The 26,311-nt window shown below is 32.9% G+C and overlaps 2 protein-coding genes and 1 pseudogene across 5 annotated transcripts; 2 read left to right on the top strand and 1 right to left on the bottom strand.

Annotated features, from left to right (window-relative positions):
- On the bottom strand, positions 1-4,159 carry SYTC (Calcium-dependent lipid-binding (CaLB domain) family protein). Of its 3 annotated transcripts, XM_022278711.2 has the most exons (12): positions 3,698-4,159; positions 3,248-3,346; positions 3,098-3,148; positions 2,903-3,026; positions 2,285-2,403; positions 2,092-2,193; positions 1,897-1,971; positions 1,709-1,785; positions 1,312-1,561; positions 822-1,196; positions 577-705; positions 1-495 (listed from the first exon to the last, which is right to left on the bottom strand). In XM_022278711.2, the coding sequence occupies exons 1-12, from the start codon at positions 3,809-3,811 to the stop codon at positions 367-369; spliced, it is 1,644 nt and encodes a 547-aa protein (XP_022134403.1). In that variant the 5' UTR covers positions 3,812-4,159; the 3' UTR covers positions 1-366. The 3 variants fall into 3 exon arrangements, with proteins under 3 accessions (XP_022134403.1, XP_022134405.1, XP_022134404.1); XM_022278713.2 differs by lacking the exon at positions 3,698-4,159 and having other exon boundaries at positions 3,276-3,350; XM_022278712.2 differs by lacking the exon at positions 3,698-4,159 and having other exon boundaries at positions 3,098-3,153; positions 3,248-3,327.
- Positions 4,160-13,053: 8,894 nt separating this feature from the next.
- LOC111006709 (phenylalanine ammonia-lyase-like) lies at positions 13,054-18,011 on the top strand (annotated as a pseudogene). The gene is made up of 2 exons (XR_015790519.1): positions 13,054-13,932; positions 15,979-18,011. The product of XR_015790519.1 is annotated as a phenylalanine ammonia-lyase-like (transcript).
- Positions 18,012-18,681: 670 nt separating this feature from the next.
- Positions 18,682-22,149, top strand: LOC111006504 (adenosine kinase 2). Its single transcript, XM_022278486.2, has 12 exons — positions 18,682-18,866; positions 19,239-19,292; positions 19,609-19,655; positions 19,768-19,799; positions 19,903-20,004; positions 20,095-20,162; positions 20,419-20,495; positions 20,606-20,703; positions 20,790-20,860; positions 20,981-21,047; positions 21,142-21,325; positions 21,739-22,149. The coding sequence occupies exons 1-12, from the start codon at positions 18,784-18,786 to the stop codon at positions 21,879-21,881; spliced, it is 1,026 nt and encodes a 341-aa protein (XP_022134178.1). The 5' UTR covers positions 18,682-18,783; the 3' UTR covers positions 21,882-22,149.
- Positions 22,150-26,311: the final 4,162 nt, after the last annotated feature.

Raw genomic sequence — 26,311 nt, 5'->3', positions numbered from 1 at the left:
TAACTTCAAACTTCATCGACTAAAAATATATTTTAACTTTTACCCTGTACTTCATTACATTTACTAGTTTCTCAAAATTCTCTAAAAAAAAAAAAAGAGGCATTTTGTCAATAAACCTTTGACAATAATAATCAACAAGGGTAACTAATCTACATTTAGACTGCAAAACTTATGGCAAGAAATGGCTTTAAATACAGCTTCACATAAGTGAACAATATGGGAACAGTGGCCTGAATTCTAAAAGACTTCCAAGTTCATGTTCCCTGTTTTTTTCCACACAATACTCACACCATTGGAGAGACATATAAACGAGTCAAGTGGGGGAGTTGTTCTTTCATCTTTGAATGTTCATTTTGTTTCTAGCTATCAAGCCACTGTCCACTGTATCTCGACGTGTATCATCCCGTGTTTCGAATTGATTAGATGATACTTCTCGTTGATGCGTCCGTTGTGCACAACATCGGTGAGATTTATCTCAACGTGTCCTAGTGATTCCTATGGAAAGATATGAACTCAAAAGTGTGTTAACTTTCAATGCAAGAGAATAAAGAGAGAAGACTTGTCATGAGATATTACCTTTGATAGGAAACTGAAAAGGGTCCTCCTGCTCCTGACCTCAATATGGACCTTCTCTTCTAATGGAGGCTCCTCAAGCATGAACTGGAAGTCTTCATTCCAAACCGGGTCACGACATTTCTTCACCATCTGCAAAAAATAAGAATCAGGACGATGAAGACGACGACAATGACGAGGAGGAGTACCCCATGACTATGGTTGGCATATGGAAGGCTAGAGTAAGAATCTGTACGGGGGAGATTTACCTTTGTTTTCCTCTTTTCTCCTCTAAAGTGTGCTACAATGTAAGGATTACTATGTCGTTTTCCCTCCACACCTGTAGCTCCCTGGACTTTAACCGATAACAACCCCGCTCCACCTACAAAATCATCGAGTAGATCTCTTGCATTTTGGCTTGCCATACTCCTACATGTAACATCTAGCATACCACTACATTTGCTACTTTCTTCTCTAAAAGGAGTAAACGTCAACTCAACCACGAGTTGCCCTCTCGGTTTCTTGTTATGAGAATCATTTATGTTCGTGTTCTTCAGCAAGTCGAGTGTTAGTTCCTTTGTCTCATAGGGTTCAAGTACTTTCAAGGGGACTAGCTGCATTCCCAACCTATCGTGTCCACCAACCTGCAGTGGGAAATGAATTCTCAAAGTAGAATCTTATTCGGTTATGGTAAATTTGATGGACATGTAATTAACTAGTCAGGAACTCAATGGCATTGGAGAGGAGGGGAAGAAGGACCTTATCCCAATCATAAACTTGCAGCTGAAGAACTTGAGATTGTGGATCCTTTACAATAAGCTTGAATTTCTCATTCCAAACTGGATTTAAGTTATTCATCTTAATGGTGGTTTTCTTTGACGGTAGTCGTTCACCGCTTAGACTGAGTTTGACATATGGATCTGACGTCCCCAATAAGTCCATCTTCGAGAGCTTTAGAGCCTGGACAACCTTCACGTGTAGTATTCCCACAGGCTTTTTCGTCATCGCTCTATACAAAAACCAGGGTTATTCAGTAAGTAAATCATATATGGACCAACTTGTATAATATTGCAAAGTTGCCTCTGTTTGTTCAGATATTGGATCAAAACACACACTGAATGAAATCAATTGGTTGCATGATCTGATTGAAACTTACATTGAAGAGTCAAGAATCGGTATCCCAAAAACATGGGGCCAAAGATAGAGATTTGCAATTTGTTTTTTGATAGTCTCCTACACATATGCAAGAGTTAGCTGACTAAAAAATCCATCATTCTAAAGTAAACATTCATTGACCAAGCTAAGTGGTTCATAATTGATTATACCAGTGGTCCAGTGCAGCACCTGAACAAATTGATAGAGGCCAGATATGGACATGACATCACATCCTAGTACTTTCATTCCAAAATCTACATGTGGCTGGATATATGTAATCCAAGAAACAAAAAACAAAACATAAACTATTATATATGGATGAACTCGCCCGTTAAATAAAGCTCAATCAATTGACAAATAATGTTTTATCGTATGTCCTTATACCTTCTCCAATAAAGATACAACAATGTTGGAAAAACAAGGAAAAGTGGGCACTAGAGGCTTCAAAGCTGCCCAAGGTGCTGCGAAAATTTGCAGGTCTACTAACTGAGAAGATGATAGAAAGTCATTTTTTTTTTTTGGAGAGGGAAGGATAAACATTACTCTGTCATAAATTTGCTCTTTTGGATCTTCTGACCTGAATTTTTATGTTTAATGAAAAGAGTCTCAGCACCAATACTATGTTGGGGTTCCCAGCCCATCTGACAGCAGTTTCCATGACTATTTCATTCTCATTAGTCTCATGCACTTTGAAACCTACAACAAAAACAAATACAACGTAATAAATTTATTACTCGAGTCACTTAATTAAGGAGCTAGAAGTAAACAAATATTTGAGAATCTCACATCACAAATATGAAGGTAGGTGTTCGAACCTACAATCTCTTAGAGAAAATAGAGATACTTTAACTACTTAGCTCTGCTCGCATTGCCTGATGTTAACAAATATTAAAATGCATACAAGCCTCAGCAACCTCATCTCCTCGAGATTTTATTTCCTTTCAAAGTACTTGTATCCTAAACTTAGTTAGCATCATGCCAACATCTATCCTCTGAAATGGTGGCCAGAACCTGTCTAGAAGATATCAATTTCTCATCACGTCCATGATTTGAATGAATTAATACAGTCAAGAACCAATCATATAGGATGAACTCTCGGATTTATGCTACAATTGTGCACATTCTATAAACTTCACTTAGAAGGTGATGTTTCTTCTAAACAAGATATAAAGATGCTTCTCCGGAGTAAACTAACCGTAAAGCCTGGGGGGAAGAGTTCCAAGGCTTAAACATTCGAACTCGATAGATTGAATATGAAACTTGCCAATATACTCTGCAAACATTGGTTTAGCGATGGCTCTTATTCTATCACAAATAGCCTGTACATTCAAGAAATTGACGTTAGCGAACAGGAGCACACTTTAAAAGAGACGCAACTGTGAAGTCTCACCTTATCAAGATAAGGCCACATGGCTGCGAGGAACTTGTTCAACCAGTCTACCTGTACTATTTATGCATTCAATCAGACAATATCAAGAAATCAAGAAACAGGGGAGACAGAGAAAACAAAAAAAAAGACCAAATAAAGGATTTTTCGAACCCGATCAAAATCAGGGTGCTTCACCCACACTGGAATTTCAGGAATAAGCTCTTCCAAAGCTTCTGAATCCAGTTCGTAGATTGGCCTTATCATTGGATCCTGCATTCAAGAAAAAAGGAAGAAAGATTCATTGTTGACATGAAAATAAAACCCCCAGCAATCTTCCATTCTAAGACCCAAATAGAAGTATTGCGAGACTGCATTAACAGAGCTGACATTGCAAATTATTGGATACAACTGAACGAACTAGAGAGTATTTACTGAAAACCTCAAAAATTGGTCATATAAACAAATTAACAAACACATTGAGTGCAGAAGTGGGATTAGAGACAACCCCCCATCATATTGGCTAAAATAGGCGAGATTACACGATGCATTTGCAAAGTTCTCCAGAAGAATCAGAAGTGGAATAAGCAAGAATCAAGGAAACCCATTGGATTATTATTATACCTTGACCTCCTGAGGCTCCGAATAGATGAACAAGAAGAACCCCACGAGCAGTCCGAGAGGAACCCCAATAATTCCAAACCCAATAATCCCCAACACAGTGCTGAAAAACCCCATCTCCTACGACTCCGAAGAAACCATAAACAAAACTTGAGAATCAAAGCGAAGAGTAAGAACCCTCTGCTTTTTGCGGATTGGTGATGAATTCAAAGAGACAAAAATGAATAAAATAATGAATTGAATAATGAAAAAGAAGAAGAACAACAACAACAAAAATAGAAAGAAAGTGAGATCGTAACGCGGAAAAATGTCTTTGCCGAAACCGCCAACGCAACGCAGAGATGAGAGACACTCGAAATTATACGAAAGCTTCACTATGTCCTAACGTTCTCGGAAGGTGAAATGACTGTAACACCCTCGCCCTTTGTTACTGTGACAGGTTTCTTTTTCTTATTTGTGGTGGGGTTTAATGGTCCAGATGGAACCAACGACCTCAACAACTGGAGAAAATGGCGGTTAATGATTTTTTTCTCCTTTTTGAAAGAAGAATTATAAGAGGATTTATATTTTATTTTTCTGAAATAAAATTTCATTTATAATTTATAGATTATACCTATTCTATTTTAATCTTGCAAGCCACCTCAGTAGACTTCATCATACAGCTGTCCAACGTATACATTTCAATATGCTAAGATTTTTAATTTTTAAATATAGATTATAGTACCTGATCGCCCCTATAAAATAAAAAATAGTAGGAATGTATTTTTAATGTTGTCTCTCCTCTTATTTACAGAGAGCTCAAATTAGTCTGAGAGACAATCTCGATTGTATTTAGTCAGGTCTATCTGGTCCTTCCTAAGTTCTAACTGGCTTAATCTAATCATTATAACTCATGTCACTTCTTTAACCTTGTCTTAAATGAATCGTAAATACAGGAATTTCGTTCCAACATTTTTTTTTTTGCCATGAAAAAATAACTATATGTCACCTCACATGAGTTTCTTTCTTTGTTTTTGTTTTTTATTTTCAATTCATGACGTGTTTCACGCTACATAGATTGGATATGATGGCAAAGTTTTGAAACGTGTGATCTAGATTTCTACAAAATTCAATATAAAAATTTAAAAATAATGATAAAAATGATTAATTCATTGTTAAAATTAAATGAAATGAAAGTTTAATTAAAATATAATTTAAATCTTATATTTACTCCTTGATTTATATTTACAATGTTTTATGCTCGTAATTGATTTTGATTAATTAAAAAATGTTATATACAAATGCCTTATTTTATTTTTTTAGAAAACAACTACCCATTGAAATTTAATACCATAATACTATTTAAAATGCTCATTTAAGGTATATTCTTTAGTCTTGTGACTGTTAATCCAAAGATTATTTTTCTATTTTTTTTATTATTATTATTTATATCCTTTAATGGGCATTGAGAATTGACAATTAGGAGGCAAGTCTATGCTATGCGGGATTACTATAGTTAAAATAATTAATTAATTGCCTTTTAAGAGTAGTTTGGTATTGAAGCATTTACCTAATTTTAATTTGTTTGGAAAGTTTTAGAAGGAAAATAATAAATATGAAAAATAATAGGATGAGTGTTTTTTTTTTATATAATTGTTTTGTATTCACAGGGATAACCTGTTATCTCCCCATCTTCTTATTAATAAGTCACACCTCACTTCCACGTATCTAATTTTTCTAGATTTGATTTGCTCCACCTATTGAAAATTCTACGGATTCTTTTTTTGTTCATCAAAGTTCATCCTAATCTCCATCGAGATTACTATTAGGACAGAAGCTTTTTACTCATGGAGCTATATATATATATATATATATTAGAGATTACCATCCAAAACAAAATGAAGATAATGTATTGACAAGAATGTTAGACGACTTTAGTTGCTAAGGGTCCGCTAACATTATTTATTTATTATTATTCGTTTATATTTCTTATTTTTTTTAAATAAATAGAAAAGTGTCTGGTAACTATTTGTTATTTCGCTCTCTAAGATTTCAAATTAAAAAGATAACATTTTATATGAAAATAATTTTTTTAAATTAAATATTCAAAATTTGTATCTTATGCTTTTAAAAAAATTTATTAGTTATTTTATAAGTCAATAATAATAAAATAATATTTTTATTTATGTGTTGGAAAATTTGAAAATTGAAACTTGATGGTGTTGTTTCCATGATTTCTAAATACTTAATTTAATAAATAAAAAATATTAGAGTAGGTAATTCAATAATAAGGGAGACCATGTAAAAAAAATGGTCCAATTAACTATTGAATTAATGTTGGTGTGGTCCTAGTTCAATGTACACACTATAGTAATTTGTACTCAAAATACTATATAATAAATGATCAGCTCATTAAAACTTTGGGAACAATTGAATTTGGTTTTCATTTAAGAAGTTTAATAATGCATCATTTTTTACAACCATTTTTAATGGAATCTTTTGCCTTTTGTCTCTTTCCCATTCATGTTATTAACTTTGAGAACCTTAATATTCTAAATAATAAAAATTTTGCCTTTGGATTTGAAAAGTAAACTAATATTAATATTTTTAAGATGGAGGAAAAAATATAGATTATCAATAAATCATATATTTAAGAGTTCATTTTGATAAGTCAATTTGAGCGTAACTCAACTTTGATTAAGGTATCTATATCTGACAAAAAAATTTCTACTTATGTATTGCATTCAAGAGGGGAAAAAAAGGTTCATTTGGTAATATTATGAATTTATTGTATTATAATTTTTATTAATGGAAAATAAATACGTAATTGATAATTATACTTTTGTTTATTTTTCAATATTTAGTATGCGTTTATGTAAAAAATAAATAAATAATGCTTTTATTTAATATTTTTAAACATAAAAATAAAAAATCATATTTTTTCTTCTTTTTATAATTTAGATCAAAATACTATTTTGATTCATCTACTTTCAATTTGTTCATTTTGTTATCCTTACTTTTAAAATGTCTATTTTGATCCCATACTTTCAATTTTTTATTTTATTTTAGTCCATCTTGATACTTATACTTTTAAAAAGTGATCATTTTGATTCTTTTATTGTATTTTATTTTGTATATGGTCTTTTATATTATAATTTCAATATGACATCATACTCAATATATTTCTTGTAACTTTATATATCAAAGGATTTCCATTGTGTTAGAATTTTGTAAACAAAAATCAAAATGGTCACTTTAAAAAAATATAGTAAAATGGATCGATGTTATAAGTACACAAACTAAAATTGACATTTTTAAAGTAGAAAGATAAAATAAATCAAAGTTAAAAGTACGGAGACCAAAATAAAATTAGAAGCAAACGTTGCAGAATAATTCTTTGAAAATTCATTTTTCAAACTTTGTGATAAAGTCTTTTGAAAGTGAAGGCTTAAAATAAATTAAGCTTTTTAGACAAGCAAGCAAGAATATTGAGGTTGGCATTCATATATTCTTTGTATGGAGCAATTAGAAAAATGTTTAAGCTTTTACTTTGAAAATCGAATTTTTGGATTTCTAATGAATTTGTGTATGAAAGGGGAAAAGAGAAAAGAAAAGATAAAAAGTAGGACAAATAAAAATGCAAAGCAAGAATATTTTTCCTTATGAATATATTTTAAATAATAATAAGAAAGAATATTTATTGTAGAAAAGAGCATAAAGAGGTGCGATGAGTCACTGATGCCTAATATTTTTCCAATCTTAGGATTAAAAATTAAACACATTGAACTTATTCTTTTATTAAAAATATAAATGGGTTTGAAAATTTTTAAATTTAATCATGTATACTAATCCTCAAAGAGTGTGGTCTTGTTTTGTTGTGTCAATCTAAATATAATTCAAATTACCTATGTTCAACAAAAAGGTCGGTGAGTTCGAAATCCTACCTCCTCTATACAATTTATTTGATTGTTTTTTGTCTCATTTTCTTTTCATTTGCTTTTTTTTTCCTCGATACAAATATAAATTTAGATAGGAGAAGATTTCCTCAAATAAACCATTAGAATTTGCCATAAATATGGAATATATATTTATAAATATATTATATAGTTTATGTGGATACAAGGAACATCAAATAAATTTAAATTTTATTTTCTTCTTCGTTAAGATTTGAGAAAAATAATAATATATATAGATGTAGGTCATTGTCTAAAGAACGTGTGTGGTTGGGGAAAATTTTGTTGAAATTAATAATGGAAAACGATATAATAATTATTTAAAATAATTGTGAATGCGAGGTAGCAAAATAGTTGAAATTGCTAGAGATCGTTGTCAATTGGCCAACTATTATAACTAAATTATAAATCCTTCAATCTTTGCCAATTTGTCAAAATAGAGAGAGAGAGAGAGAGAGAGAGAGAAAAATTAAAGGGTTTTTTTTTGTGTGAATTTGGTTACTTTCCTTTATTTTAAGTGATGACCAATTGTTTTTTTTTTTTTAATTTATTAGCTTTTGTTGACGGAGACACCTATATATCGTGTGACTATGAAAAATAAATAACTTAAAAGACAAATATGTTTTTTTTTCTCTCTGTTGTCGTATACGATAAGATAGGAATATGACATGTTATTTTAAAAGGTTAGCGGTAAGATTCAAAGTATGCACGTGACCCTCTCGCATTGAGACACATGTCCTTACCTAAGCTCGGATACAATGAGGACAAGGAAAAACTAGCTAATTGTACATAAGGTAGATCTCAACTCAACTCCTACTTGGAAAAGATTACGTCGGTAGAAGATCCGATAACAGCCAATAACATGTCACTTCTACTAATAGGTAAAAGATTTGTTGAATGACAGATACCGAAAGATATAACTGATTGAAATTATTCAAATAAATAAGTGGTCAACTTTTTAAAAAGAATACCGTATTTGTAATTATTTTTATAAAAATATATATATATTTACAAATTGGTTAGAAAAATAAAGTTGCGCAGTCAAATTTTCCAAATGAGAAAATTAGATAGAATATGGCTTATTCAACCATGGTGTTCAGAAAAGTGGGCTTAGGGCTTCAAAAATCGGGCCAGACAAAAAGCCCATATTAATTTTTTTTTGGAAAGCTAAAAGCCCATATTATATTTCCACGTATATATATATATATATTAATAAATTACAAAAGTATCATAATTTGCAGCAAAAGCGGATTGAATTTTGAGAGTATATTTTTTATTTTTACTGTTTTTTATATTTGTTAAGGATTTTTATTTTGACTGTGTTGTTACCATAGTTCTAAATATCCGTCGACATATTGACATTTACATCGATACATCCATATTTTCATTGGTCGATATCGACATGAGAGGTAAATCGACATTTGCATAGTACAATAAAATCGACAAAATATGAAAAATATTAACAAAATGTCATATATATATATATATGTAATATTAATTATTTTAACTAATTTAGAAATATAAAAATATTTATTTATTAATTTAAATATTTTTTACGATTTTTAAATTTTTCTAACTTTTATAGAAATATCCATCGACATCGATATTTTATCGATATTTCTATAAAATTGAAAACATTTAAAACATTAGTTGCTACATTCAAATATCATAAATTAATTTCCAACGGTTTTTCTTTGGTTAAAAAACTTTAAACCGAATTATTGATTTTCGATTTTAAAAAACATTCAAAATTGATTTGAAATCACGTTGAGAATATTTTTCTTGGGAGAGATATATTTTATTACCCTAGATATTTTCATTTTTTGTTTTTTTAATAAATAAATATATAAAGATTTTTTTTTCTAAAATAAAATATATAAAGGTTCCACTTATTGTTATCGAGTTCTAAAGAAATAATGACTGGCAGCCTTAATTTAATTAATATCTTAGTGATTTAACATATTTATTATTATATTATATTTAGTAATCATTGAGAACATGATCTCCAGTACAATTGAATCAATTATTGAAAACAATTAACTATTTCTTTTATAATTAAAACTATTGTTGTATAAAAAAGTTCGATATTGATTTGGTCTCCTAAAAAAAATATTCAAAAATTTCAGCATTTTTTTATAGAGATCTGAAAGAGAGAAAAGGACTTAAATTATATGATTTATGAAGGATTATCTTTGATTAATTATCGTTTTTCATAATATTCAAACATTTAATTTAACTAATTAAATAGATATAATTGTAGTTGACAATTTCATCCCCTTCTAGAATTCTTACTCATTTGCAACTTTGTAACTCATCTCATATCAAACCCATATCTATAATAGTATCTCATCCAGTTGAAAAATGTTTCATTTTTTTAATCTTAATACTTTAATAATACTTTATAATAATGTTTTGATCCACTAATAATTGAGTCGACAAGTTGATAATGCGGTATTATTATTGAGTTGCGACAGTTGACTTGATGTAATTTTGTAGATATATACAGCACATACTTAACGATTACCTATAAACTTCAAAATATGGAAACTAAAATATATTTTTTAAAACAATGCACAATTTAATATTTTTATCATAAAGAAAGGCCTAATGTTCACAGGATGCGTGAAAAAAGTTAAAAATTACTAAATTGAGGTGAAGCATAAATTTTCATAAGGAGTAAATTTTACTTCAAATTTTGTTATATATACGATGTTTCAATTCTAAAAATTTATCACGTAAATTAGAGATAACTTTAAATCTTAATTTATCTCAGAGAGAGAAAAAAAATATTATTTAAAGTATAGAAAACTAAAATCAATAAATTAACATATAATAAACTTAAAATGATACAGTGACAATTCATGAATACCAAATATACAAATTAATTATTGTTAGTATAACTCAACCGATTAAGAGATAAATATCGGAAATTTATATATTGACTGCACATGTTGTTGAACTCAGTATATATATATATATATATATATATTTAAATTCAGATAAAAATCAACTTCCATCAATCTATGTACTTTTTGTGTTTGTCTTAAACCCTCAAGATTTATTATATATATAAACTCGAACAAGAAATCAACTTAAATCTAGCTGTCGTGTTTTTTTTTTAAATCCTCGAAATTTATCACATCTTTAGGTTTCATTCATTTAGAATGCTAAATGTGTACATTTGTCCATTAATGTAGGTTACTTTTCAATTTTATACTCAATTGTTTGAAACTTTGGATTTTCCTTTCTTTTATGTATTAAATTTCTTTGAATCAAAGTATTGCGTGAAAAAGTAGAATTATTTATAAAGTAGACCTATTGGAGATCCAGTTTTGACAAAAATACAAATAAGAGTAAGAAAATTTTGAATTCTAGACAACGAACTTTACTAGCGAGTAGGTGACAATAGCTCTTGAGTTACGTATTTTAATTTTCAAGCACAAAAGTATAATGAAACAAAGGTAAGATAGATATTATATAATGTCCATATAGAATTAAGTGTGCATTAAGTAATATCTCTCATCGTGATTTGAATGACTTGTACTATATTTATAATATAAATATTTTAAAAAATTAAAAAGATCCAACAATATACATGATGACGTGGAACACGCTAGTGAAATAACAAAATTTGTTAGTTGCATTGCCCAAGTTAGTGAATATAGTCCACTTTCATTCTCCTATAATTAATGAGTTAACACAATAACATAGATCAAACTCATATAATTAATGTTTATTTTTTTAATATATATTAAAATTATTAAATTGAATTACATTAACTTAAATTATTGTGTTTAGTGAATTTATTCAAATGGAGTGTTTTTTTCCCTTTTTTCTATTAATTTAGAATGATGAAGGTAGGTGGGGAGTGGCGACAAAATCTTGCATCATCACAATTTATTATTATTTAAAACAAAAATAAAAACCATTGCTACAAATCTTACCAACTACATCTCCAATTTCTTATTAATATTTGTTGTCCTTATATTAATATTAAATATACGAGGGTAGGTAAGATTTTCACATGGTCCTTTTTTTTAATAGAAATATTAATTCTTCCACTAAAGAGAGAAAGAAAAATTCAAACTCAAAACTTAGTGGGTGACTCGAATGTGGAGGATAATGTCGACATGATTCTTAAAAATTGGAGGTTCGTTGCTAAAAAAAAAACAGTAAAGAATAAAAATCATATAGGATTGACTTATATTTTCGGTTAAAAACTTCATTGGTATAAAGTAATTTTTTATAAGGTTAGAGGTTTAAATTCCATCGTACCTTATTTAAGTGATACAAGATTATTGTAAGGTTCTCTTCGACGATTAGATTCATTTTGATGTGAAATAATTTACTCGTTTTAATTGAATTGGATATATAGATGTCTTAACTCGTTAGCTATATTCACGATACATGTTTTTAGTGAAACTGTCAATTTGATTGCTTGTGTTAAAAAAATAAAAACAATTAATTTATTAAGTCAATATAAATATATAAAAAAATACTTAGGTGAACAAATATATAAAAACAAAAACCAAATAAAATAGGAGAAGGATTGGTGATGGGCATTTGGTAAAGTCGGGCCAATCGGGTTCTGAAACATGTAGAGACTCTAGAAGCTTCTCCAATCGAGTTCTAAAACATGAGCCTTCTTCAATCCCCTCTAACAATGCTTAATTAATTGATCATCTAACATCGACATCGGCATCGACTGATTACCTTATCGAGGCTCAATGAGTAGGAATCTATGTGTCGTAGTAATTCGTCAACCTCTCTCTAAACTGACCGACTGAACGCTCTAAATGAATAAGGATATAGACAGCAGAGTAAATCAATAATTCTAATCGAAGCCAGCAACTAAATACAAATAATTGAACTCGGATGGATAAAGTGATTGACGACTTCAATTCAGCAACTAAACCCCTTCATCCTTCTCTGGTATCAAATAGTGTAAAGCCACGTGGTAAAATCTCCACAAAAGAATCCAACGGCCAGCGAGAGCTTTCAACTAACCCATGGGCCGACCTACCAACTCTCTCAATGCAACCAGCGTTGTGTATATATAAATTATAAACCCAATTTTATTGCTCCAAAATCAAGCCAAATTTCTACTTCAATTTTCGCTTCCATTTAAATATATATTGAAAAAAAATAAAAATTCTTCATTTTTCTCAGCCACGGGAGATTATTCTCTCTTCCTTCTCTCATAATGGAATCCCACCGTGATAAAAACGGCACCGTTGGACGCGTGGATCACTCTTTATCTGTGTGCGGCGGTGTGGCGTCGTACTGGGGCGCCGCGGCGGAGGGCCTCATGGGGAGCCATTTTGACGAGGTCAAACGCATGGTCGCAGAGTTTCGTCGGCCTTTGGTTCGGCTTGGCGGTGAGACCCTCACGATTGCACAAGGTAACGAGATATTGATTGTACGGTAGTTAGGAGCTCTTTCTCTCGCGGTAGTGCGCCCTCCCTATTTTGAGTGGGTGCTCGCAAGGTCAAAGTAAAAAATTGGCATCTTTCATTAATACAGGGGTAGGGTAAAGAGTTTCAGTGATTTACACCTCGAAGTAGAGTGTGTAAATACCGGATGCATAGGTTGAGTCATTCGCTAAACAACTTTTGTTGGACGATCAACCAGGTGCTCCTACCCAAGCGGACTAATGAATGCCAACTGGAAGAACTCACTTTCCTATCGTTCAGTAGGAGATCCCTTCTTGTTTGTGGCTGGAAAATGATGACTTGTTGCTAATGGGGAGAGATCTTTCATTAGGGTTTGATGCTCCTCAATGGGGATCCCCAGAATAATAGCTTGCTTGTGGAACCTTTGTTTAGTATTTGTTTCGGGGTATTCTTGTACAGCTTGGCCCTTTCCCTGGCGCACTGCCATCGAATCTACTAGTCCTCCTCAAAGCCAATGGGATAGAATTCCTTGCGAATTCGAGTTTTCCGTGACAATCCAGAAATGTCATGGTTCCTCATATATGCATTCCATCAAATTAGTGCATAATTTGACGATTTCGATTTTCTTTCTCCGATCCAGTTCGTTCTGTCTTCTTTCCGACGGATCAGCCCTATGAGATCGAGAAGGGCTTCCGATTCTGTATGACAACAAAACGAGCATTCGCTGGACGGCCAAAGATTGAATGAAATGTTGGCATGGGGTTGCGGCTCGACCTCAAGTGGAGGCTAGTAGTAAATGGGTTGTCGATAGTCTGAATAAAGGGACCGATAGTTATGGCATAACGACTAGTTTTGGAGCCACATCCCATCGAAGGACCGATCGAGGAGAAACCCTTCAAAAAGAGCTTATTAGGTGAATTTTTTTCTCATTTTCGTCAGCAACGTCAAGTTTAAATTTTCACTCCATATTTAAGATTTTAGGGGATTCGAACTTGCAACCTTTAGAGGTATATGTCAATTACCCTTAAGCTATGGTCGCTTTGACCTATATAATATTTTTATTAAATAATTTACTAAAAATTAATAGCAGTGACTAAAATAGTTTTTTTTTAACCAATATTTATGAATTAAATTAGAACATTCGAAAATTTTGAAACTGAATTAAAAAATATTTAAAATTTCAAAAAGCAAAATAAGATTTAAGACAAAATTGGGCTTACGTTATTGGTAGGGTTTGTCATTGATGATGTGCAAATACTTAGCGAGTTTGGTCAATAAAATTGAACTATTTTACGGCAATTTTTGGTCTCTTTATTATTGCTTTTTTATTTATGGGCGAGTCGGTGACTTTATTTTATTATTATTATTCTTTTGAAAAAGTTGGTGACTTTAACTAATTGCCTATTTTTTTCTGTCATATAATTAATGAATAAGCCTACACGACGACATAAGTGGTTATAACGAACAAATTTATGGTATTCTTCTACTTATAAGTTAAATAGGAGAAATGGTACCTACGTCATTTTTAATACACTGTTGATGTGTCAAGTAATAAATAGAAGAAGTATGTTACTCTAGTAGTACCAGAAAATTTTCCAGCTATAATTATAGTGTAATTATTGTTATTTTTTTAACAAATTATAAAATATTCCGTTCCTAATTAAACAACCACTTATTTATATATTTTTATTTAAATTGTGATATATTTTTAAATAGTATAATATATCGTTTTTGGGATTTTTTTAATAATGTGAATTTTTAAAATATTTACCAAAATATGCCTCATCTCAAACTAATTACAAGAATAATGCTTTGAAATCAGAGGCGACCAACAAACGTGGCGCTTACTCAGCGCCACGGTAATTTTTTTTTTAAAATTAACCATGGTTGAAGAGACGACCATGTCTTTTTTTCTTTATTTTTTTAAAATACTAGGTTTTTTTTTACTTTGGTCGTCTCTGAAGAGACGACCAGAAGAGGTTGCGGCGGCTAGACGGTGGACTGATCGGCGGAGACGGCGGCGGAAAAATCGGCGGCGGCGGCGGCTGAATGTATTTTGGATATGGGGATAGGGGTGAGGGGTTAGGGTTTTTAAAACGAAACCTATTTTAAAAACCCAAGAGACGACCAAGGCGCCAGCTGACGCCCATAAGAGACGACCAAGCGGGATTTGAAAAAATCCCGCCTAAAATGTCGTCTCTTCAAGAGACGACATGTTACGTTATTTTAAAGAAAAAAAGAAAAAAAAGACATGGTCGTCTCTTCAACCATGGTTAATTTTAAAAAAAAAAAATTACAGTGGCGCTGAGTAAGCGCCACGTTTGTTGGTTGTCTCTTCAAGAGACAGACCAACTTATGCCAGCTCATAGGTCGTCTCTTCAAGAGACGACCTATGAATTTCAAAGCATTATTCTTGTAATTAGTTTGAGATGAGGTATATTTTGGTAAATATTTTAAAAATTCACATTATTAAAAAAAAACCCTCGTTTTTGCCCCTCGAAATGTCATAATAAGTTTATATTGTTGTTAAATTTTGAAATTTTAATAATCAATTTCTGAAAAGAAATTTCAAAACTAAATCAATTACTTATGATTTTAAGATTTTAGTTAATATTTAAAGATGTTTTCAAAAATTAAATTAGGAAACAAATATATCATTTTAAAAGAAATTCAATGTTCTTGAAAATACTAAAGAGACAACAACTAAAAATAATTTTGTAATAAGATGGAACTTAAAAAAAAATTATATATATATATAATATATATTTGACCTCTAAAATAAATTTCAACAATAAATGATTGATTGGTAGCATTACTTATTACTAGATAAAGAATTTTTAAGGTTTACTCAAACTTGCAGAGATTAATATGCTTTATTTTCCTAGAAAAAAAAGATAAATGGGTTAGAATTTTATTTTACTTTAATGAATTATTGATGGAGTAATTTGTGTGTGGACAGATTTTTAAACGCTGGAATTTTTGGGAATGATCCAAATTCTCTCAACACATTGCCACAGTCAGCAACACGAGCCGCTATGCTTGTGAGAATCAACACTCTTTTGCAAGGCTATTCGAGGATTAGGTTTGAAATTTTAGAAGCCATAACCAGATTGCTCAACCATTACATAACCCCATGTCTTCCTCTTAGAGGCACAATTACTGCTTCTGGTGACCTCGTCCCTCTCTCTTACATTGTTGCACTTTTGATTGGTAGGCCCAATTCTAGGGCCATTGGACCGAGTGACAAATGTCTCAACCCAAACCAGGCCTTCCATCTCGCAGAGATCAATGATGGATTCTTCCATTTGCAGCCGAAAAGAAGGTCTTGCTCTTGTTAATGGCACAGCGGTTGGCTCTGGCTTGGCCTCCATAGTTCTTTTGAGGCAAATATTTTTGCCGTCCTCTCAGAGATTTTGTCAACAATTTTTGCTGAAGTTATGCAAGGAAAACCTGAGTTTACAGATCATTTGACTCATAAGTTGAAGCATCATCCTGCTCAGATTGAAGCAGCTGCAATTATGGAACATATATTGGATGGAAGTTCCTATGTGAAAACTGCAAAAAAGTTGCATGAAATTGATCCACTTCAAAAGCCTAAACAAGACCGATATGCTATAAGAACCTCTCCCCAGTGGCTCGACCCTCTCATTGAAGTCATCAGATACTCCACCAAAATGATTGAACGTGAGATTAACTCAATCAACGATAACCCATTAATTGATGTCTCTCGAAATAAGGCTTTACATGGAGGGAATTTCCAAGGTACACCCATTGGTGTCTCCATGGACAATACTCGCCTAGCTATTGCTTCTATCGACAAACTCATGTTTGCTCAAATCTCCGAGCTTGTAAATGACTTTTACAATAATGGGTTGCCTTCAAATCTCTCGGCAAGTGGAAACCCAAGTCTAGATTATGGGTTCAAAGGTGCCGAGATTGCTATGGCTTCATATTGCTCTGAGCTTCAATACTTGGCGAATCCAGTAACCAACCACGTCCAAAGTGCAGAGCAACATAACCAAGACGTCAACTCATTGGGTTTGATATCATCGAGAAAAACGGCAGAGGCTGTTGAGATATTGAAGCTCATGTCTGCAACTTACTTAGTGGCATTGTGTCAGGCTATTGACTTAAGGCACTTAGAAGAGAATTTGAAGAAGACAGTGAAGAACACTGTTAGCCAAGTGGCTAAGAAGATTCTTGTAATGCACTTCAACGGAAATCTCCATCCAATTAGATATAGCGAAAAGGACATGCTTCAAGTCGTGGATCGAGAACACGTTTTTGCCTACATCGACGACCCAAGCAACGCTTCATATCCATTGATGCAAAAGCTAAGACAAGTGCTCGTGGAACATGCCTTGAAAAAGGGTGAAAGAGAGACCAACCCAAGCGTTTCGATCTTCCAAAAAGTCATATCTTTTGAAGCAGAATTAAAGGAGGTTTTGCCTAAAGAAGTTAAAAATACAAGAATCGCAGTGGAAAAAGGGAGGCCTATGGTTGAAAATCAAATCAAAGAATGTAGATCATATCCTCTGTACAAGTTTGTTAGAGAGACGCTGGAGACTAGGTTGTTGACCGGCGAGAAAGAGGTGTCACCGGGAGAAGAATTTGATAAAGTTTTTTCGGCTATTTCAACTGGAAAATTGATTGATCCGATGCTTGAATGTTTGAAGGATTGGAATGGTGCTCCACTTTCTCTCAGGTAGGATGTGTTTTTCCTTTTCCATTTATGCCCTCGTGCTAGTTTTTCTCTAGGCGTTGGTGTCGTGTCCAGTAACCCGGTAAAATTACTTCTCACACCCATTTTTGTCTCGTATAGATTCAAAATTTCTTTGTAACTATAGAGTGTAATAATGTAATTGGATAATGTCCCTCCCTCCCTCGTTTACTAATCTTAATATTTTGTAATTATGGATTTTATGTGAGTGCAACCATAAACTTAACCAAAATAAAATTGAAAATTTATAAAATATCAGTAATCATTCTATATATTTAGTTATATATGCAATTTGTAATTCTCAATATATCTGTATTTCATTCATGATTTTTGAGTTTAATCTCCACTTGTTTGTGATATAATATTTAAAAAAATAAAATAAAATAAAATATCTTGTCTTTGTTTTTTTCATATCAACAAACAATAACATACTTTGAGGTATTTTAATATTTATTCTTAAATGTCAAAAAATAAAGTAAAGATTTTAAAATCCGGCTAAATAATCGTCTTATAATTAAAAATACAAGTCTAATTTATACGACTGTATTTGACTAAATAAAAATACAAAAATATAGTTATTATATTTTTTTATAAAAGAAACTAAACCGTTCATTTTTAATATTATGTCTATACACACACATATATATAATTTAGTATAACAATTGGGGATGAGAGATGGACTTCGAAAGAAGAAGTTACGTGCCAAACAGAGCATAGTTCAAACGGTTAAGGCACATATTTCTAATCAGAAAGTCATGAGTTCGAACTCCCGTGCCTTAAACGCTGAACTAACTGATATTAGCAATATTATATCAATATTAATTATATTTTGTTGATATTTTTTCTATTTTAATGATATTTTCAAATACTATAAAATTATTGTGACGGATATTTAATACCTGCTCAGTAATTAGAGAGGCCTATAAATTGCTTACAGAGACCCGCTTCAAAGTTCGAACTGCATTGCTTCGCCTTGGTTCTCTCCTAAGCCGTCATTTTCCTTTTCACTGTTTCTCTCCCTCTTCAGCTTCCAATCTGCCTCTAATGGCGTACGAGAAGATCCTTTTGGGAATGGGAAATCCCCTGCTCGACATCTCCGCCGTCGTCGACGATGATTTCTTGAAAAAGTAAGTTCAGTTCCATCTCTCTCAGGTTTTTCTTGTCATGACATCGTTTAGCCTCAATGCACCAAGAAAACGAGGGAACGGAACGTTTTCAGAATAGATCTGAGCATTTCCGAGCTGGTTTAGGTTGGACATGGCGGATCCGTCACTTTTCTTTATGTTTCTATGTGTATACTTAGTTTGCTTGCGGAGGAGCTCGATAGAAATGATTAAAAGATCTAGATGTATGCTTTAGGTTTCCTGTTCCTAGCTGAAAATGTGTGTGTTCGGTTGTGATTTCGATGAATACTACATTAGTTTTATTTCATTATATGTAGAAGCTCTATTATTAACGTATACAGAATTGCAGATTAATTTATGTGTCTATATTGTCAGATACGATGTCAAGTTAAACAACGCCATCCTTGCCGAGGAGAAACACTTGCCTATGTGAGTTTCTTTCTTACTCTTTTATTCTACAACTATGGTTTTTTTTTTCACCTGTAATTCATCAGGATTTGGAAGGAAGTATTGTTGGTTTATAGTTTTTACGTATGTTGCATTATTTCTCAGTAAACAGGCCAACGGATTTGTAAATAGGAGATATGTATTATGTAGTTCATAATAAATTTGTTTTTACGGCGAGCTTATTTCTTTGGTTATTAGTAGCATTGTTAGCCGATTTCTGCATACCATGCATCCTCTGCTTTGTTTCTTGCTTAAATGATGTCACTGCTCAACAATTTTCCCTCATGAATTTGTAAAGGTACGAGGAACTGGCTTTAAAAGACAATGTGGAATATATTGCTGGAGGTATTTTGAAAGTTTTTCAAGTGCTTTTAGATATTTACCTCTTACTACTTGGTCATTTGTGTAACCTGATGACTTATGTTTTATTTTTCTATGTTATTTATGTTACCTGAAGGCGCCACTCAAAATTCTATTAAAGTTGCTCAGGTTGGTAGCAGTCTTATCAGTTAAATTTTTACTCTGTTTGCAGTTTTATGAAATAAGGTTTCATTTCTCCGACTATCCAATTGATATTTTTATTTCTTTACAGTGGATGCTTCAAATTCCTGGTGCTACTAGTTATATTGGTTCCATTGGAAAGGACAAGTTTGCAGAGCTGATGAAGCACAACTCAAAGCTTGCTGGTGTTAATGTAAGTCTGGGTACATTTTTCAACTTCCCAGTGCTTTTAGTTTCGAATTATCTACTACAAAAATCCATGATTATTATCACATGTATTCAGGTACAATATTATGAGGACGAAACTGCTGCCACTGGTACATGTGCTGTCTGTGTTGTAGGTGGTGAGAGGTAGATAAGGCACTATAAATTTACTGATTTACATATTGCTTATTGTTCCACTCCATGTGATGGTCATTCTCCTTAAAGTGACTGTATCTAACTTCCGAACAAAAGTCAGGAGGAGCTGAATATAGTCATTTGCTTTGAAAATTAACATCCATCCACAGGGAGTGGAAAGTAGTGACCTCAATGTGTGTGCGTGCTGTGGAACGAGTCCTCCATATTTCATTACAACTCAAGTATAACTCAATTTACAAATTTTCAGGTCACTTATTGCTAACTTGTCAGCAGCGAACTGTTATAAAACTGAGCACTTGAAGCGACCTGAAAACTGGGCACTAGGTTCTCATTACCCCACTACCTTCTTATTTTGTTTTCCACTTATTTGTATATTTATCATCGACCATATGCTACAACAGGCCTGACCTTAATGCAAATTTATTTTTGAACAGTGGAGAAGGCAAAATACTTCTATATTGCTGGATTCTTCTTGACGGTGTCCCCGGAGTCCATTCAACTTGTTGCTACTCATGCTGCTGCAAACAATAAGGTGCCATTTCCACGTTCATGTGATAAAATTATTATTCCTCTAAATTCTAGTTACAGTAGTTCAGAAACATTAGAATGCGTCTGCAGGTCTTCATGATGAATCTTTCTGCTCCATTCATTTGTGAATTCTTCAGAGATGTGCAGGAGAAAGCTCTGCCGTAAGTCCTGTGCACATATCTCTACTATCTTTAATGCAATGAAGTTATAATGGTATTAGTTGATGGATCTTCCTTGGTCATGATTGTTGTTATGGACTGTTGGCTTAATTTTCAATTCAGATACATGGATTATGTTTTTGGGAACGAGACGGAGGCAAGAACCTTCTCAAAGGTTCATGGATGGGAGGTAATTTTCATGAGGTTCTTTTGGGCCCTCAAATCCAAGAACTGAACTAAAGCTCTCCCACAGTTTGCTAAACTAAGATCCCTTTTCTGATTAGACTGACAATGTGGAGGAGATCGCCATAAAGATTTCTCAGTGGCAAAAGGCATCTGGAACGCGCAAGAGGATCACTGTTATCACTCAAGGTGCCGATCCTGTTGTGGTTGCTGAAGATGGGAAAGCAAAACTATTCCCTGTTATTTTGTTACCCAAGGAGAAGTTGGTCGACACCAATGGGGCAGGTATACGGTCTTACTCTGTTCATCCTTAATTAGGTAGTCATACCCGGACCCCTCACTATTTCATACCGTGGGTTAGATCTAAAATGAATATTTAGGGTCTGTTTGGGAGTGATTTTGACGTCAAAATCACTTCCATTTCCATTGATAATGTTTGGCAAATTATGATTTTCGAGGTATTACTTGGATTGAATGATGGTTTTGAAAAATCAATTACACTAAATTCTCTTTTTTCAAAATCTCTCATTCTACCGTCATTGCCAGACACACCCTCAATGTCATAGACTACTTCTACATGGGTAGGATGAATTTTCCATTGGTTACACCTTGCAAGATCTTTAGTCCAAATAATGCAATATGATTCATCAGTATCACTCATCTTCCCTTTATATTTGTGATCGTCGTTCTTGTGACAGGCGATGCATTTGTTGGGGGATTTTTATCTCAACTGGTTCGAGAGAAGTCCATTGAAGACTGTGTGAGAGCCGGTTGCTATGCAGCTAATGTTGTAATTCAGAGGTCAGGTTGCACATATCCCGAAAAACCCGATTTCAATTAGACTTGGCTTTCGCGCAGAGTAGCAGCAATTTTCACCCGACTCTATCTGGTACTTGGTTACGGAGCCTCCATATTTACTCCTAAATTCATCCATTAGGCATGGGAGTGTATTCTTATCTAAATGTCAAAATTTTCTCAACTTATTCTTCTCATCCAGAACATGGATGATAACTTCTATTTGAGTAAGACTCTGAAGCTGAACTGATCTCCGGTTTAATCTAGAATCGTGTGCATCTTTAATATGAAGTTGTAATGTTGGTTCATGATGATCACTACTGTCAGTTACGTAATCTGGTACTTGGAAGCAGTTTTAACCTGATCAGAAGTAGAAATTTGACTTTATGAAATTTTATTTTGAAGCTTTGTAGGGTACCTCCTACCTGTGAGATAATTATTGGGATGGAAACCTTGCTGTGACACTGTTCCAAACAGGTAAATTAAGTACTCTCATCTAACCAATCTAGTAGGGAAATTCAACTATTTAGTGTTGCCAATCACAATTGACTCAAATTATATTCTCTCTTTTTCGGTGTTCTATATAATTCTAAAACTAAAGTTAACAAATGATCATAGAAAACATTGTCAAACAATTTTTAATAATTTATAAAGCAGACGAGGTTGATTGGGATGGTAACTGGCATGTGGAAAGTTGTTATCAATGGTCACTGTCCCCTCTGATCTCACTTTGAGATCATTGTATCTTTAAAATCGCGGTTGGACAAGTGAATCCCTATTACACGAGCACTAAAATCCAGACAATTTGCAGATAAATTCGGTTAGGTGATGCAAAACCATTTGATGAAAAGTGCTCAAATCCATAAATTTTCAGATTTTTTTTTCCCTTTCAATAAAAGGACTTTTTTTTTTCCCTTCACTCATTGAAGCTTTTCCAAATAACATCCTGACAGACCCCTGAAGAAAGTGTATTGGGTAGAAATGAATTCATCAAGTGGAGCGTAAGGAAATAGAATGTGGGTTAATGGAGATGTACGAGTATTTTGTAAATAAATACACCCGTGATCGAAGGTAAAGGTTGTTCGAGAGAGGTTCAGGAGCTCTCTAATTCTTCCTCGACCTCTTATAATGCCTTTTGAATAGCGAGTTCTATCACGATCCTTGGGATGCACAAAATAAACTTACTTTCATAAGTTAGCTGGATTTTGCCAATTCTTTGTGCTTGTACTTAACTAAGGGATAACACTGTGGCACTTGTTTGATATACTTGTCTTCTCTAGGCTTTCTACCTTTCAATGACTTCTTAAAATTTATCTAAAATTTTGTCAACACTGCTAAAATATTTTGAAACACTACTTTTGTAAAATGCTTTAAAGATTTGGCCAATATTTCAAATTATTGATTGTATGTATAGCAACAGATTGGCATTGAACAAGCTTCTTTCTTTGGAAATAGAAAATGCGCATATATCAAATGGTTAGATAACTAAATTTTGAGGATAGGGTATCAAATTTTGGATTAAGCTGTGATGGTATAATATTTCATCAGTTTCTCATCGAAAATCGAAATGGTCATTTCTTATTAAGAGAGAAGTGTGGAAAGTTAAATATGTCTAGAGCTAGTGAAACAAAATGCGGAAATGTCATGACCATAGTTGAGGGAACCTATATTTACCAACCATAGACTCAAAAGGGAACACAACACACTAGAAAGTAGAATGAACACTACAAACATTGGTTGCAATTTCACTTCTTTAATCACAACAACACATTCATAGATCATCCCTTTTGCTCATCAACTCAAATTCCATAGATGGTGAGAAGTGGCCTGGTTTAGTATAAGAACCTATACACTGAAGAATTCTAACAAAAGCATACTCCTTACAAGGCAAGTAGAGTTTTGGACCATTGGCAAATCCAAACATTTCCTCAGCAGAATCCAGCAGTGCCTTAAACATAGGATTCTTCAGCACTGCAATCTCAATAACATATCTCCTGCACTCTTCACCCACGTACACCACAAAATGCCCCTTTGGAACATCCTCAGGAATTGCTTTTGCCTCAACACAACTTGACATCAAATCCCAACTGCAATAACTGCACCAAATTGCTGCATATTGTAGAGCCTGAATTGCTGCATTTCTGCACTTCTTGATGTATCGTTTTACAGATTTTCCTTTCATCGTTATCATGAATTGTGATTGTGATTGATCCTTCTGTCGACAAGACGGGTTTCGAAGAATATATAGATAGATGGATAGATAGGTAGATAGAGCGGTGTAAGAGCATGGTTTAGAAGGCAGTAGAAGCTGTGCTTGTGCATGCACTAAATGGTAAAAGGATAAGAAAGAGTGATGATTTGTTTTGACTGCTATGTTTTAATTTGGATAACGAGTTTGTTTTTATGTTTGTCGAATATCAATGTGTTTCCAGTAGTAAGAGAGCCAAGTTTGAAAGCTATATACCCCCACACAGTGGTCAGGAATGGGACAGAAGTTGGTTGGTAGTTTTCTTCTTCTTCTTCTTCTGTGTATTCTTATATTGCAATTTGCTTGCTCTTTCTTTGGATAACTTAAATTAAGCTCTCTCTCTTTCTCTCACATGTACATGGATGAACTTTGGCTCGTTGTTCAAGACAATAATTCTGAGCAAATATTTGATTATTCAATTATGAGGGAATACTGTTTAACTTCTGAGTTGTGGTGTAGTTGATTGGTCCATTTTTAGTTAGTCTTGAAAAGTCGATCTTGAACTGACTTTTGTTATGTTAAACTCGTCAACTTAGCAAACGAGTTTGTTTCCTTTGGGGCATCTAGGGTGCAAGTTCGACATCTTAAGCTTGTGAATGTCAGGTTTAAAGTAGATGGTTCAAAATGTTCGAGACAATGTGAGGGAGTGAGTTTAGGGGAGGTAGGTTCGAGTTATCAAAACCTATAAATTTGTCCAACAAACTCTACGCTTGACAACATGGATTTGGATACTCAAACTCTCACCCGAGACTGAAATGCAGTGCCACTACAGTAGCCATGTGGTGTCTTTTTCTTTGCTGCAATTTTGCCCTCATTTTTGTTTTGGTCCCAGGTTATATTATATTGATTTTTCACTGAAATTTTGTTCAGAATGTGAGCAAAACCTGGAGCTATAGCACACAGATTGAGCTTGAAGACAAAAGTTTGAAACTTTTGTTGTTTAGAGGGGAGAGGAAGAAAATGGAATGCAGCCATGTTGTTGCCCACACATGAACCTTTCATCATCAGCCCCATGGCCAACAGATTTCCAAAGATTTTTCACTTCCATACCATTAATCATTGACCTCTGCTCCTCTCCATTTGCTCACTTTGGGGAGAGAGATAATGAAGGATTGGATTTGTATGGTGGGAGAGGAGAAGGGGATTTCAAAATTTAGGTTCAAAATTTAGGGATTGAGGACAATTTTTTTGTTTAATTGTGTTTACTAAACTTGTTTTGTTAATGTCGTTTACTTTGTTTAGAGAAACTTGAATTTCTTGTGGGACCCAGAACTAAAGGAACAATTTGAAACTTTTTTTCAATAGTTTTTTAGTAAGTCAAAGTGGGGTAGGGGGATTCGAACTCATAACCTCACGATTGAAGATAAGTATTACTACCGCTGAGCTAAGCTTATGTTGACGAAACTATTTTTTTCATTTAAACGAGTCTTTGCTACATATAAAAGCAAAGTGTAGAATTAGCTACGTGATAGAATAAGACATTGTAAAAAGAGCATATGATTATGATTCAAAATTAACTCTCTTATTCGTTTGGTTTAATATTTCTTACCTTTCTAATCGTGGGAGATTTGAATCTCCAAATTCTATTGAACTAAAAAAACTCATATTTTTGTTTAAAGCATAAGGTTCTAAAATTGTAAGTACCTGTGTCGATAATTCAATTAAAAAAAATTGACAATGCAAGCATAATTAAGCTATTAATGCATCTTTCTCCTTCTCTACAGGTCAGAAGTTCAATCGTTACTATATTTGCTGTGTTAAGAAAAAATCAATTAGATGAGTTTTGCAAGTGTTAAAAGTAATTATAGAGGAATTTTAATTGCTTTTAGTGTTGAGTAAAACCTAATTTAAAGAACTTTTTTTTTTTTGTAAACTGCGCTGATTTATAAATCTTGGTTAACAATAGCTTCTGAGATTCAACTTTCCAAAAAATTAAGGCTCGTAGTTACTGACTTTAAGAAATTTTTATTATACCCTAATTTATTTCATATTAAATCTGATTTTAAGAAAAATATAATTAACCATCAATCCCGTACTAAGTGAGAGTTTATTAGTCAAAATTAATTAGGATAGATCCTAATCTGTCCACTAATAATCTTTTGATACAATAAAACAACACCAAATCAAGAAAGAGATTTAAAAAAAAAAGGAAAAAAGATATAAATGGACGGCGAGAAAGAATAAAAAAATACAGCTGAGAAACTGTGACACCAAAAATGGTGCGCACG

The sequence above is a fragment of the Momordica charantia genome, assembly GCF_013281855.1.
Source record: "Momordica charantia cultivar OHB3-1 chromosome 4 unlocalized genomic scaffold, Mcharantia_2.0 BLBB01000004.1, whole genome shotgun sequence".
Lineage (NCBI taxonomy): Eukaryota > Viridiplantae > Streptophyta > Magnoliopsida > Cucurbitales > Cucurbitaceae > Momordica > Momordica charantia.
The sequence above is the reverse complement of the archived record's forward strand: the minus strand, read 5'-3'. Positions and strand labels throughout refer to the sequence as shown.